The 15,720-nt window shown below is 44.4% G+C and overlaps 1 protein-coding gene across 4 annotated transcripts in view; it reads left to right on the top strand.

The window, feature by feature from the left end:
- LOC126473201 (ecdysone-inducible protein E75) overlaps window positions 1–15,720 on the top strand; it is a 488,568-nt gene that overhangs the window by 454,760 nt on the left and 18,088 nt on the right. For all 4 annotated transcript variants that reach the window (XM_050100099.1, XM_050100103.1, XM_050100102.1 and 1 more), the window contains exon 3: window positions 13,280–13,424. In XM_050100099.1, coding sequence (XP_049956056.1) covers window positions 13,280–13,424 — 145 coding nt within the window. The remainder of the gene's footprint in view (window positions 1–13,279; window positions 13,425–15,720) is intronic.

The raw sequence follows: 15,720 nt of genomic DNA, 5'->3' as shown, positions 1-15,720 counted from the left end.
TACGTGTCTGGCAAGAAAACAGAATTCTTAGTTTCAGTTTGTCATTGCTATTGTAAGGGCGGTTGAGGCAACAACGTACTGTACGCATGTTTGCTTAAACTATAAATTTTGATTAGGAATAGATTAGGAAATTTTCAGTATGTTATAATCTACAGAATTTAACAACAGAAGGTCTCAATCAAAAGAAACTCTGACCTTCACTGCCATGCTACCAGTGTCGTCAACGTACACAGGGGTGTAAGCAAGAAATTTCAAAACTGAAAAAAATCAGAAGAATAGTCAGACAGTTAGTATAACGGTGTTTTTAGACAGTGACGAATCACTAGTTTAGAAACGTAAATATATCACCACATCGCTGTAATTACAGCACACATATTCCTCGCTTCTCATTCGTAGCTCTAAGTTTAGGGAATTTTGATCCGCAGCTAATTACCGCGTCACCTCCTCGGAGTGATGCAACCTGGCGAAGCAGTAGCGTAACGCGGGTTGCGCGCTACTCAGGCGAGATTGCCGAATGGCACTTCGTACTTTCTTCGCTCGCGCTGACTCTCAACATCTTCTATGCCACACACTCTTCGCAAAGTAAGGAAATAAATTTCAGAACAGCATGCAGATCGACTTTTTAATTACAATGGAGGCCCTGACGACCATTGCAACTACGAGCCATTCCGCCTCGGCCGAAAAAATTGAGGATCGACTCTCAGTGTTGGCTAAACGTGATGCCTAGGTGAGAAGCCGGCAAGAGCAGAAGCTTGTGTTTTCTATGAATGGTAGTGGCGTAGCTGCTGCTTTTGTGTTACTTCCCATACAGCGTTGTACGCCACATCACGTGACATTGCTCCAGTGTTGATATGGGATCTTCATAACCCGAGCATTTCGGGAGTTCGTATTGTTCGTTGCCCTCCTCGTTCATTATGCTGTAACACCACTGTTCTTATTTCACTTAAACGTCGGTACATTCTCGGACACATATTGTGCTTCGTGTGCCTATTATATGGGTATTTAGCTTTTCAACAATACCCTCTTGCATATCTGTATATGGAGTCGAGTGTCCCGAGAAAAATGCCACTTCACTAAGGATAATAGAAATCACATTTCAGTTTGTGAAAAGGGGCCGCAGTCCTCTACATCAGGATTGACGACGTCAGTGCATACGTCACACTATCTGCAGCGTATGTTTCTAGTTTCCTGCCTCCACCTCTTGTGATGTATGCCTAAAAGTTCACCGGATCTGTATATCCCAGAGTCCTGCTAAAAATCAATTTACACTATGATAAATGCTTTTAAAGAAACCACTATGGCGCTCTAGGAAAAACAGTTTCTATTATCATCATTTTCCATCCAAAACAGTCTAGATCTCCTATTTTATTTATATAACTGGGTTCGGCAGGAGTAGACCATATTCGTACCTAAAATACGCGATATGCGGAATGGAATAGTTTTCACGACATTAAATGGTGCATGCTGTCCAAAAAAGTGTATAAATAAATAAAACTGAAATCAGAACTTCTCAACGCAAATGAATGTTTTGCACTGAATTATAACATAGACAAACTAGAAATATTACAGAGAAAAACGATGAAAAAAATTTGGGTCCATTAACAACCTCAGAAGCATGGAAGTGGAAAGGCAATGGCGAAATACAGCCAAAAAGAACAAACATAATGACTAAAATATGAGTAATATTTTATGGATATTTATACGAGATGAATGACGAAAAGCTAACAAAACAGATACACAAGTGTATCTGGGAAAAGAAATTAACGAAAAGCTGGACCCGAGATGTTAAAAATATTTAAAAATACACAACATAAAAGCACAAGTGGCAGCAGAAAAAGGTCTTTTGAGGAACAGGGTGTTAAATTTAGAGCTACGGTCGCAGGTTCGAATCCTGCCTCGGGCATGGATGTGTGTGATGTCCTTAGGTTAGTTAGGTTTAATTAGTTCTACGTTCTAGGCAACTGATGACCTCAGAAGTTAAGTCGCATAATGCTCAGAGCCATTTGAACCAAATTTAGAATATCAAGTTTAGAGTAACAAGTGTGGAGTGATATGACAATGGACAAAAGAGATACTACGAAAAGATGAAAAAATATAGGAGGAAAAAAGAGGCACGCAGCGTCTAGTTAGCCAAATAGAAGGGAAAACTATCTTGTTCCACAACACATGTTTGGCATCGTAGCTTTGGAAGCAGTCGTTTTGGGTTGAGGGTTTCGTATCTCAGATTGATTCATTTGCCGTTGTATATCACCCTCTTTGGTTTCTTTCCTCTTCACGGAAAAAATCCGTTTACTGATACGTCTCGTAGTGGCTGTTGCGTACCTGTGGAGCGTTTAGGAGGCGGAAGTTTGCGCCTCAGCACTTATCGCGCGTGTGAGCCATTGCCGCTAAGCCTGGGCGTGAGTCAGCAGTCAGTTCGCGGTTAATCTGCGGCCCCATTTCGCTTTTGTCCGCGACGGGCGTATCGATTTGGAGCACGCTCTCGTTGGTGTGAACGGCCGCCGAAAGGAAGTGTCGGCGGGGAGGGCAGAGGATGAGGATGAGGTTGAGGTTGAGGTGAGATGAGGTGGACCCGCGCACGCGCACGTGCGCGCGCCCGTTATCACGGTATATATAGCGCGCGCCAACGCCGGCAATCATTCGCGCGAGCTCGCCGCGCCGCTGGCCTACTTGCGGACGGGTCGTTGCCCCGGCGGCGGCGCTGGCAGCTTAGCATTCCGTGGCCTCGCGTCGTCTTACGGGACGACTGCCTGCCGGCCGGGGGCCCACAACACGGCGACTCTCCCTCACCGCCCTGGCTTCCTCATCATCTCGCACACTACACCCCGTGCTTACTCAATTTCTGCATGACCATACACTGACACACTGGCTGGATTAAACCATATCTTCAGTGTCCTTTCGTTTAAGCACAGTTCCCCTGTGTGGTTGTACGATGTTGTTGTTGTGGTCTTCCATGCAGACTCTGCGTTAATGCAGATCTCCACACTCTCGCGTGATGACTTCACTCTGAGTCGCCTCCGTCCGGAGACCCGAATGGGGAACTGTTTTACCTAAGATGATGCCATCATCGTTAGGCCATTCAGTTGCTTGCCCTGAATCAAAATGCACATAACTTACTTGAGTTAGAGCCGAAGCACTTGTCAAAACACGCAATCGTGGCTACTGAATTACACAATTAAAGGCATGTCAGTCGCCAAGTTTATCTTAACCATCACCGATACGAGGAGTGTAGGAACGTAATAACGACTACTCACTACAAGCTGTTCCGAGATAAATGTACTTACTTTGTTACAGCCCGTGGCACGAATTTCGCACGTCTCTTGAACCCATTTCACACCCACACACGAAAGATATGGAGGGTAATGAGCCTGGGTGAGAAAAATTGTCGTTGTTTACGTTGCAAATGAAGCTATTTTAGATTATTAGATTGAATTTCTGTTTCTCTTTTTGTCACAATCATCCACAGTTGTTGTTGTCCATGCTTCCTTATCTATGTTTTCTGTATATTTCAGCAGGGTCTTTAATATTTTGACATCATCCACTCGTTCGATTCACTTGTACCTGCAGTTATTAGTGCCTTATCCAGGTACAACACATTTCGCTCTTTATGTTTTCTCTAACACAGCAATAGATATTAATTTTCTCAATATTTCCGGTAAAATCTGTAGATTGATCCTTACAGCGAGTTAAGTATTATGGCTATTCATGAGGCTACAACCGAGCGAAGTGGCGCTGTTCTTAATCGACTGTATTCGCATTCGGGGTGCCCCAGGATCAAAGTCCCATCCAACCCATCCTGATTTAGATTTATCGTGGTTTTCAAAAATCACCCGAGACAAATATGGGATGATCCGATTAGACACAGCAGACTTCCTTCCACAATCCAAGTTTGTGGCTGTCGCTAACATTATCTACATCTACACTCTGGCAGCTACCTGGTGGGGGGTACTTTCTGTACGACTGGCACTTCGCCCCTTTTTCGTCGGGACTGCATTAGACCGTAATCTTCCCGTCCTTTTCTTTGCAGTACTAGATTTTCCGACATAATCATCTTGCAGTACGGATTTTACATATTTTTCTCTCTTCACAAGCCGCTGGTACTTGGCAGTGGTAATGTGGCAGTCGAACACACGAAATGGTTATCAAGGATGCAGTATGCAGCTTTTGGACCCAAAGCCCCCCTCCCTTTCGGAGGGGGGGGGGGGGGGGGTTGTCTTCGAAAGCTTCACTGCTTACTTCACATGTTTTCGATTTTATATATTATTTGTGTGGTTCCTTGAGCCTTCACCTCCACCCTGACTGTGAATTTCGGCATCCCTTTCTGTTTACAGTTATTTAACAACTTCACAGAGTTATCGACAAGACTATTCTGAAAGTAGCCATATCTTCATTATTTCCCCGTTCCTTTATTTTACCACCTTTTGTTGTTACATTAAACAGTACTAAAAAGTATCAAGTGAATATGGTAATACTTAGAAAGGTCCTTTTTGTTAAAGGGAACGAATCACATTATAGCAACAGAAGAATGTAATCACGAAACTCTTATTATTAATACTGTAGTGACCACTTTCTGAATGATTTGGGGCTAAACGTATCTTCGTTTTTGAATGCTTACCTGTTTTTGCTGTTTCGTGTAAATGATCAGAATTTTAGTACTACCTACTTACGTTCTGTGTGGCCCCTACAGAGAATGCACCAAGGCAAAAAATCTTGTACAGTTCGTGTTTCGGCTAAATAAGTCTCTGATAAACATGAATCGAGTACTGATGTAGCAAAAAAAAAGAAAAAAAGTCGTGGCGTAAGTCTTGTTCAGAAGTAGTGCTACCCATGGCTGTTTTCGTGTAACATGGCAAGTCGAGGCAAACGAGGGTGTACCTGAAAGAACAAGGGGAGCAAATAGCCGATTAGGCTCGGCTGTTGCTGCGCAGAGCAGGCGGTCAATGAGCAGTGGACTGTTACGCTGGCGCCATAAAAATTACACGGCGGCTGGCGCGAAAGTGCAGCAAAAAGAAAGCGGCGAAATGTGTGTCAGTTCAGTTTCCCCCGGCCCGCGGCCGTGCTGTGTCGTAACAGCCCCGGTGTTGTAAGGCCGGGCCACGGGGCAATGCACCCGCTACTCTCGCAGCCGCCTCTTTAAATCGCAATTCCCTCATCCTGCAGGCCCCCGCTCGCCCGTTTCTGCTGCCGCAATGGCGGCGGGGGGGGGGGGGGGGGCGTAATTTCAGGCGCGGGACGAAACCGTCGATATCTTTCTACTCTATTATTATTCACATCCAGCGAGTCAAATGCAGTATCATAAAAGGTAACTCCGACTGGTGAACATATCTGCTTACAACTTATGTCGAAATTGATAGATATTTTTTTTTTCTGTGTTCATTGAAGTTAAGAATATAAACGTATCTTACCTGAAAAATGCAGCAACCAGGTTTTTCTCTTACAGCTATATGCACGTCATGCCTCTTTTCGGAATTTCTTCGGGAGGCGTATTATTTTTGTGTCTTCGCCAAAACAACATTTTCTCGGCATTGTGTTTAAGTGAAACACGCCAATACAAGATGAAGCCCCAAAAGTCGTCTTGACATAAATAAAGCTGTATAAAGCGACTGGCTGCTCTATTCCCAAGTAATGTAATACACAGCCATAGAGCTCAACCACCATTAACAAGGGTAAAATATCCTCAGAATGAGTGAGATCGATTAAAAGTCACTTAAGTTGCTTACTTCAACAGCTAGATGTTGTGTACAGTATATATCATAATTAGTGGCGTAACGTATGCAGCCGGCCGGGGTGGCCGTGCGGTTCTAGTCGCTACAATCCGGAACCTAGCGACCGCTACGGTCGCAGGTTCGAATCCTGCCTCGGACATGGATGTGTGCGCTGTCCTTAGGTTAGTTAGGTTTAATTAGTTCTAAGTTCTAGGCGACTGATGACCTCAGAAGTTTAGTCGCATAGTGCTCAGAGCCATTTGAACCATTTGAAACGCATGTATTTTAAAGTATACGACACTAGAAGCAAAAAAAGTCTCAGTAAACATGCCCTGTAAAACGCATACCTTACGAGCTACAAGCACTTCTTCATTTTAGATACTGCGAAACAAATCTCTTCTACTGCAAGCTCTTTGGTTTCTATATTTTGGAAGCAGGTAAACTGGATGAAAACAAGAAAAAAAGCGTCGAGCAAACAAGGGCCCTAATGTACATGTCTTAAGAGTTACAAGAGTACTTGTTAAGCAGAAGAGATGTGTTTCACAGTAGCGGAGATAAAGAATTGGTCACAGCTCCTAAGGTATACACTTTAGATCCCATGTTTACTGGACATTACTTTCTTGTTTTGGTAGATACTACCACCTCTCAAAGCAGAGAGCTTGCAGTAGAAGCGTTTTGTTTCACAGTACTGAACATGAGGAAGCTCCCAGCTTTTAAGGTGTGCGTTTTAGAGCTCTTGTTTATTGAGACATTTTTGCGCCCAGTGCCGTGTACTTGCAACTGTATGCGTTTACTCTGTTATTTATTATACACCTTGTGTAGCCACGCGGAATAAATATCTGTCCCATAGACGTCAAAATTAACGTAAACGAGTCTGCAAACGGAAAAAAAGTTCGTAGCAAAGTAAGCGCCATTAGCTAATGAAAGGGAAGGGCGATACGTTTCCTGCGGTTGCCCGAGTTCATTGCACTTTTCCCCGAGCGACATTGTAGCACACAGGAGAGCGCAGATGAGGTCTCCGCGGAATGAGCGAAACAGAAGAGGCAGCCTCTGTCTGTCTGTCTGTTTGCGGAGAGTATTCTGGTCCCCGTTAGACGGCGCCCCCGTTTGGAAATCGCAGCCGGAGTGGGTGTATCGGGGTGGAGGGCTCTCCCCAAAGTGTCAGTGACTCCTGGCTGCCGAATGGGAACGAGTGCCGTGCCGTGCTGACGTAACTGTGTCCTTGTTAGCGAATGAGGCCAGCGGGAGGGGCGGGGCGAAAACAAAAGTGCGCCGAGCGGAGCCGAAGGCGGCCGGAGCGGGCCGAGCGCCGCCGAGCGCGGCGCCGGGGTCGATGTCCGCGAGTGACCTTCTCGCGGCGCCGCGGTCGTTCACCTGCCCGCCGCGAGCGCGACTCGCTGCTCGCTGTTCGCTGCTCTCGCTCGCCGAATTTTTCGCCAGAGAAAGGATATCTCCTTCCTCGGCGGCGCGGCCGTGCTCGGGAGAAACCGCCAGGCTCGTGTGCTCGAAATCGAAGCCGTTTCCGCAGCGACGATTTCACCCCTATTAAATGTTTCATCAACAGCGAGATTAATTATCCATGACACACACAAACATGAACTATGCACTCGTACGAGTCGATAAATCATTGGTGAACAAATCATTGGTGAACTCTTTAAAAGGGAATAGATGGTGGAGGTTCGAGTCCTCCCTTGGGCATGGGTGTGTGTGTTTGTCCTAGTACGATTTAGGATAAGTAGTGTATAAGCATAGAAACTGATGACCTTAGCAGTTAAGTCCCATAAGATTTCACACACAATAACAATAGATGGCTGGAGATGAACTCATTTAAAAGAGAACAGGTGAATTGAGAACTGCAAGTGATACTGTGACATTACCAACACTAAAATCGTACGACATATCGATCTGCTTCCTTGGTTGGTACCGCCCGTAGTAAAATTATCCAAACTCACAATATGATGTTTATCTACAAAATAAGCCTTTAAAGAGACATTTGTGTGTATACCGTAGATCCCTTGTTCAGAGAGGATATTCTACTGAGTAGAAGATGTTTGCGTGTTACGCGCCTACCCTAACAGAAAGTTAGGAACTACCTTCGACAGTAATTCTGAGGGATAATTTTCTTTAATGTCGCGTCCACAACTGCAGCCTACGACTATTGGATTTACTTAAGCACTATTGTACAGCCGGCCGGGGTGGCCGAGCGGTTGTAGGCGCTACAGTGTGGGGCTGCGCGACCGCTACGGTCGCAGGTTCGAATCCTGCCTCGGGCATGGATGTGTGTGTTGTCCTTAGGTTAGATAGGTTTAAGTAGTTCTAAGTTCTAGGGGACTGATGACCTCAGAAGTTAAGTCCCATAGTGCTCAGAGACATTTCTGAACTAAAATCCAATAGTGGAGGCGGCATAGAGTTATTTAAGGAATTGTAAATGAGGTTAATGCTTTTTCTCCCCGATAAAATTTCCTGGTTTCCTTTCTGTACCGAACCAGTTGCCTGTGCTCAGAAAGCAGTACTTAATTCCTCATTTTTGTTTTCCTTTTTACCCAGTCACGAAGAAAAATGGGTCAAATGGCTCTGAGCACTATGGGCCTCAACTGCTGAGGTCATTAGTCCCCTAGAACTTAGAACTAGTTAAACCTAACTAACCTAAGGACATCACAAACATCCATGCCCGAGGCAGGATTCGAACCTGCGACCGTAGCGGTCCTGCGGTTCCAGACTGCAGCGCCTTTAACCGCACGGCCACTTCGGCCGGCTAGTCACGAAGAGGTCTCTGAGCCCACGCAACGGAAGCTTCATGAATTTTTCTTACGGCAAATGTTTTTTATTTTTGTTTGGATCATTTTTTAGCTGTGTAGTGTAATGTCAAATCATTTATTTAAAGTTACTGATCTTTCAGATTTACCTGCAGATGACGTCATATTAACAGCGTGTGCTGTGTAGCTGCTCTTCCCAAACACTAACCACGTTTTAGCTGGAAAGTTGTCACATTTCATAACGTGTCACGAGGATGGCACGCTTAAGTGAACTCTCAGTTCGGATTTCATATCGTTTATTTCACATTCAGAGACATATTGCGTAATATTTTAAAAAACAAGTCTAATATTTTACAGTGTTAAAAAATCAAAGTAAAAATGATGAGATACAAAGGAAAATGAAATTAATTAACGAAAATGGAGGGCGTTAAGTAAGAATGTTAGTAATTTATTGAAACGGAAGTTGTGGTACTGTTACGGTTAACATTTTGCCTGAAAATGCGTTGCAGTAAGCAGTTTCTCTCCGCCTCGTTTAATACAATGCACCGTGCGCAACCCACGTGAGCTGCCAGTGGCTTAGCTGGGTGCAGTGCCCGGTACTGCAAGCCTGTCTTTTTTCCCGCTAGACGCACGGCGCATGCGTGACCCAGTGAGCGGCCCGGGTGGCTAGCGCGCATGCGCGTGCCGTGTTGTGGTAGGCCAGCGCGGGGTCGACGCCCGATTAGATAACTCGGGACTAGCCCTGCTTCCGGCACGGGTCGATGAACCCTGCGTGCAGTATTTGGACTTCTGCATCTCGCGCATAACGGTACTGCACGCCGGGACGCCGAGGGGCGAGCATACTAACTTCGTCCTTCCCTTTTCCCCATTTCTTATATCTGCCTCCGTGACCTTTCATCGTATCGTCTGAGATGATGACCGCACACTAAATGTGATTTGTAATTTGTTGACTTCGTGAGGCTTTGTACGGAAATTTGACCATTTTTACTGTAGCGTCATTGTGTTTGAGTCGCTGGCTTTTCTTCTACGGTACTGACGTAGGAACGATGCGGTTGCGTATTTATATTTTGTGGCAGCATTTTGTTGATAGGACACTAATTTCTGAGAGTGATTAGTTGCTCTACCAATTCTACGAGATGTACACAAGGATAACTGATCTTGCATTTGAAGCGTTTACATTATGATATTGTATGCGCTGTCATTACACAATGGGGTGAATTCTTCGACGCACTGTGTGGGATCATAGAAGACACACTTTCTTAGTTTTAAATACATTTCTCTTCTTCTAATCTTACTTTACTTTTGCGTTTTCGGTGGTCACGACAATATGTCGTACCATTTAGGCCGTTTGCATTACTAGTTTAATGTTTAGCCCTTGTGCGAAGAGGTATTTGAGTGATGTAGGCAAATCTTAAAAGAGATGATAAAATTTTTTGACCGTGTTATAGCTAATCGAGTATTTTGAAACAAAATTAGTGGTCTACGGATGAAGTAAGGCGCCGAAACAAACAAAAACTGTAGCTGTTCTGGATATCAAAACATTTGTCACAGAACCCTTTTGAGATTTTTAAATGGATCCATTTTATCATTTCTTTTGGTAAATGAGTCGACGGAAGAGACAATAATTTTTATTCGCACTCTGTCTACCATTTAAACCATATACGTAACTTATCTACTCTTTTCGCTACTAAAGTTTTCCTCAGAATCCACTTTCCTCTCACAACTAGTTCCAGCCTTTGGTCTACCCTCACTTTCCATGCGGCTGCGGTGTGCTTGTTATGCGTTTCCAGAAATTATGTACGCCGGCAGGGATGTGTACTACAATGGTGATTGCTGAAATATCACATCCATTCTGGCGGGCTGCTTTTGTTTTTGTGTTACGTTGTTTTACATCGCACTCAAACAGATTCTTAGTTATAATTTTCACCAGCAGCACTTCATCCCTGTGGACTTCGCTTCTTATTTCTCCGTCTTATTACTTACCAGAACACCTGTCGCCTCTGCTTTCTTCACTTCCCAGTCGTCTCGTATAGTCAGATATGTTCTTAGTAGACCGTACTGCCTGACAAATAAAACAGAAATTGCCATTACTGCATTCTTCAATACGTAAAATTCTATCACAATAAAAGGAGCTCTTCGTCCATGTTCCCCATCACAACATTTTCTCCACCACAACCAAATCGATTCTGAGCTCATATTCTGCACCAATGATTCATTCATCTTTACAGTCTGTGCTGAACAATAAAGCTACTTCTTCGTCGACATTTCTTAATAACAGTCTTATTACTGCTATATTCTTCGCCACCAAGTTTTCTACCAGAATCAGATTAGTGATATTCATCATCGATAAACTCATTTCATTTTTCGCTCCATTTTGTCCCGTCCCAATTAAACTCAGTCTGAGCCAATATGACTCAGCCATAAATCACTCATCTTCACAACCAACATTTTCTGATTTTCTACCGTAATTGGAGTGATAAGCCAAATCAGTCAGCTCAGAATCATTACAATTTTCGCTTCCCTTTTTCCTGCTGCAATCAAATTGATACCAAGGTACCACCAACTTGTACATTCTTAGCTGTCCAATTTTCCACCACAGTACAATTGTTATCCAATACTATGCATCAACGATGAGTCTTCCATACACTCTTCAGTCCCAAAATTTCATGAACAACTTTTTGAGTCGTTATACTAAAATATTAGTCTTTACTCCTCCAATCCGTCGCCACTCTTCGCTACTTTTTCTGCCGGATTCAAATATATCCTTAGGTCACATTGTTTACCAAAGAACTAAACGATTACGTTCTTAGCTACCTGTTGTTCCAGTACAGTTAATGTAATTGTTAACCTATACTCTTCATCAACGACTTGCCTTCCATTTAGTCTTCAGTTGATTAGATTGAAATTGTGCTGCTGAGCCAATTTTTTTCTTACAACATTCTGACTTCCCTATACCACCCCCCGCCCCCCTTTTCGCTATTTTTTTCTACCTCATTCAACTCTGTCCTTAGCCTCTTACGTTGCTCTTTACGAAAGAACCACTGACTATTACATTCTTAGCTACCTAGTTTCCGACAGCAGTTGATGCAACTGTTATCGTATACTCTTGATCAGTGACTTTATTTCCATTCACTCTTCAGTTGACATCGTATACTCTTCATCAGCGACTTTATTTCCATTCACTCTTCAGTTGAGATTTAAAAGCCACTTAAGCACCAAATTTTCCCTTGCAGCACTTTGACTCCTTTATTTTCCCTTCCTTTCGTTATTTCTTCTTCTGCCGCATTCAAATCTACCCTTAGCTCATGTTCTTCCGCAGCGAACCACTCACAAAAAAATGGCTCTGAGCACTATGGGACTTAACATCTGTGGTCATCAGTCCCCTAGAACTTAGAACTACTTAAACCTAACTAACCTAAGGACATCACAAACATCCATGCCCGAGGCAGGATTCGAACCTGCGACCGTAGCAGTCGCGCGGTTCCGGACTGAGCGCCTAGAACCGCGAGACCACCGCGGCCGGCGAACCACTCACAAGTACGTTCTTCTCTACCTGGTTTTCCCCTACAATTAATGCAGTACTCTTCGTCAACGTCTTACCTTTCATTCATTCTTCAGCGTCAAATTTTCGTTTACAACTCTCTTTTATTTTCCCTTCCGTCCATTTTTACTGCTACTTTTTGGCACCAGATTCAAATCTATCCTTATCCCATATTATATAGCAACGAACCACTTAAGAGTTCGTTCTTAGCTACCTAGTTTTCCACTACAATTAATGCAATGGTTAACCTGTACCCATCATCAACGACTTGTCTTCGAGTCATTTTCGTTTACAACTCTGTAACTCCTTTATTTTCCGTAGCTCCGCTTCTGGCTGTTTCTTTTCGTGCTGGATTCAAATCAGTCCTTACATTCTCTACAAATCAACCACTTACGAATTCGTTGGTAGTTACCTACAGGTAGCTTGCCACTACAGCTGAAGCAATTATTAAGCTGTACTCATCAACGATTCGCCTTCAAATTACTCTTCGTTCCCAAATTTTCTCTTTCAGTTGCTCTTCGTTCCCAAATTTCCCTTCCAATTACTCTTAGTTCCCGAATTTTCCCTTTCTATTACTCTTGATTCCCAAATTTTCACTTTCAAGTACTCTTTGTTCCCAAATTTTCCCTTTCAATTACTCTTTGTTCCCAAATTTTCCCTTTCAATTACTCTTTGTTCCCAAATTTTCCCTTCCAATTACTCTTCGTTCCCAAATTTTCTCTTTCAATTACTCTTCGTTCCCAAATTTTCCCATTCAATTACTCTTCGTTCCCAAATTTTCCTTCCAATTGCTCTTCGTTCCCAAATTTTCCCTTGCAACGCTGACTCGTACCGCATACTATTTAGCCCTTACCGTCTCTCCTGCTCGTTCCCTTTCGATCCCCTCTGCGCTGGTTAACTTGTGCGCTTTTGCAAGATGGTAAACAAACGGCGGCCGACTGGCTGGCTGCGGCAACATTTTGGTAACGGTGCTGGGCTCCAGCTCCGGCTGCGGCTGTGTGGTAACCCGCGGCGATGTGGGCCGATATTGGGAAAGCGGGACTTTCGCCGTGCCGCGGCGCTGCTTGCCTCGTGACGAAACACTATCGCTTTCGCCCCGCGCGGCGCTGCCCGGCCTGGGCGCCGGCGCGAGAGTGTGTCACGGCGAGCGGGGTGAACGGCCGCGAAGCGGGTCAGCCAGCGGCGGCCGCAGCCGCACGGCCAGCCAGCCAGCCAGTCTGCCGCCGGACGCCATGGGCTGCAGCTCGCGATGTGTCTCACCGCGCGCTCCCTTGCAGGGCTTCTTCCGGAGGTCCATCCAGCAGAAGATTCAGTACCGGCCCTGCACCAAAAACCAGCAGTGCTCCATCCTCAGGGTCAACCGTAACCGCTGCCAGTACTGCCGGCTCAAGAAGTGCATCGCCGTGGGCATGAGCAGAGATGGTGAGTGCCTCCACTTCAAACACACTCTTTGTAAACACTACCGGGATGCCGAGCTCTCGAGAACACAACAATACTGGTGCAAACTAACCACGGAATTAATGAAAAAACTATTTCGATCGCGAATTATAGTTACTGACTTATCACCGGCTTCAACACTGTGTCATCAGGTATAAAATACTTCGTTACAAATAGCTCGTCAGTGTAAACTGCAATATCATAACCAATAAAAATGCTGACGCACTGGCACAGGAAAAAAATCATATTAACATAACAGTGTTGCAGTCACTACACCCCATCTTTTTGTTTCGGACACAGCCACAGAATATAACTATCATCAGGACCAGTTTCGGCATACCACCTCCAACAGGACCACGGCTTGTAATGCATCGTGGCGGGGAAAACAATCTCTGGATTGATGACTGCTTTACACTCTTGGCAGCGAAACTGTGAAATAAGCGCTTAAGGAAGTTTATCACGTGTCGCTCTTCCCGCGCAACAGCCATTCGTGAATGCAACACGGCAGGAAGGGATTGATACTACTATCAAATCTACGCTCCGCCACACACCATAAGGTGAGTTCCGGAGTGAAGATGTATTTGTAGCGTGACAACATACATCGTGGACAGTTTTACCGCCGTACGCCCCCTATGTTGTACAGGTTCTGTGTATGGCCAATCTATGACCGAAACTCGTAATGTTTTGATAACGCGTCCTGTGATTATATCCAAAGTAAAAATACTTGTATAAAACGTCAGTCACTTTCCTCCATACTCAGACTCTTTGTTTCTGCATTTGCAGAATCAACGAACAGTTGTCAAATTCTCGAGAGCAGTGCTGTTGAAGGTAGAACGTAATTCGTCACCTGATGTTGCCTAGAGCTTACTAAACGTTTCGTAATTATGAACATAATTTTAATCTGTCAGTTACTTCAAGTGTAATGATGCAGCACATAGAAACAATATTTTCTAATACTACGACTAGAATTTCATTTTTGCATTCTTCCACAGCTATTGCAGGGAACTTTGTTTTAGCTTATGAGGATGCACATTGGTTCTCAAAACTACTAACAACTGTTCTGTTCCGACTACACACAAGACATTACATTCCTCCTAATTTTACTTTTTTTTAGTGCCTTCTTGAAACTTACAGTTTTGTTACACTCACGGCGAGAAGTGAATCTTGTACTCTCCTTATTTTCTTGTATAAAATACTCTGTTGTTATTCCCCCTGTTACCATCGTCACAAAAATATTACATTCTCTTCCGTACATCCTGTAGTTTTTGGTTATTTTGACTGTCCGTTAGAGTGTCATCTGTTGCTTCCATTGTTCGTGTATATAATCGTATGATAAATGCGTCAGGTTTCACTTTAAGAAGAAAAAATGCGCGACAGTTACCAGCAGAAGAGAACGCGACAGTGCCTCAGTAACCATAATGCTACTGCAGGTATTCTGTCACGGGGTTTCTGCGAGCTGAGAACTATTTCACCCAGTCATAGAAGAACCTATTGTTTAACGTGGAGTCAGAACCATTATGTTTACATGCATACGAAATATAGTACCAGGCCAAAAAAATCCCATACAGTGAGAGAAATACTAATTGTAGTATATAACGAACGTCGAATGGTGTGGCTCTTATTAGCAATTGCTAAAAGGGAAAAAAAAGGCATGCTTCGGCGTCCGCTGTAGCATATAAGGCGTGAGATTCTCTCTTTAGAAGTAAACCAGGCTAAGGGAGAGGGGTGTTCTCCTCCGCTGTATGCAAAAAGTGAATACACTGCAACTACGGGAGTGGCAGAAGACACAACAATGGATTTAGTGCGCGTCGTACCTGACAGCGTACCACTGCTCCACAGTGATCACAACTCTAACGCAAAACCTGCAAAGGGCTACAATATAGACGACTCTTACTTACTAGCTGATTTGTGCCCAAGTCACGTGTAAAACGGCACAGGGAAAAAAATTCTTCAAGACACGTCCCATTGATAAATATTGTAGAAAGTGTGTACAGTTTTTTCTTCGAGAAAATGCGCGGGTGTATTGAAGAAGTAGCATTGATCATATGAGACACACTATTGTGCCGATTGCTGCGTAACGTGGATTCTGTGTATGGGGCGGGGGTGGGGGTTAGTGGAGGGGATGGGACACATGGGTGAGTGGGCAGGTGGAGGGGGTAGGGAGAGGGGAACGTGCGTGAGTCGGCGGCCGAGTCACGCTGCGGTAGTGACGTCGGCGCGGATTACGTCGCGAAAGTCCCGAGTTCGTTGCCCCCGCGGGTCACATCGGATTGGAAAGTGT

Source organism: Schistocerca serialis, chromosome 4 (assembly GCF_023864345.2).
Source record: "Schistocerca serialis cubense isolate TAMUIC-IGC-003099 chromosome 4, iqSchSeri2.2, whole genome shotgun sequence".
Taxonomy (NCBI): domain Eukaryota; kingdom Metazoa; phylum Arthropoda; class Insecta; order Orthoptera; family Acrididae; genus Schistocerca; species Schistocerca serialis.
This window is presented reverse-complemented; position numbering and strand designations above follow the sequence as displayed.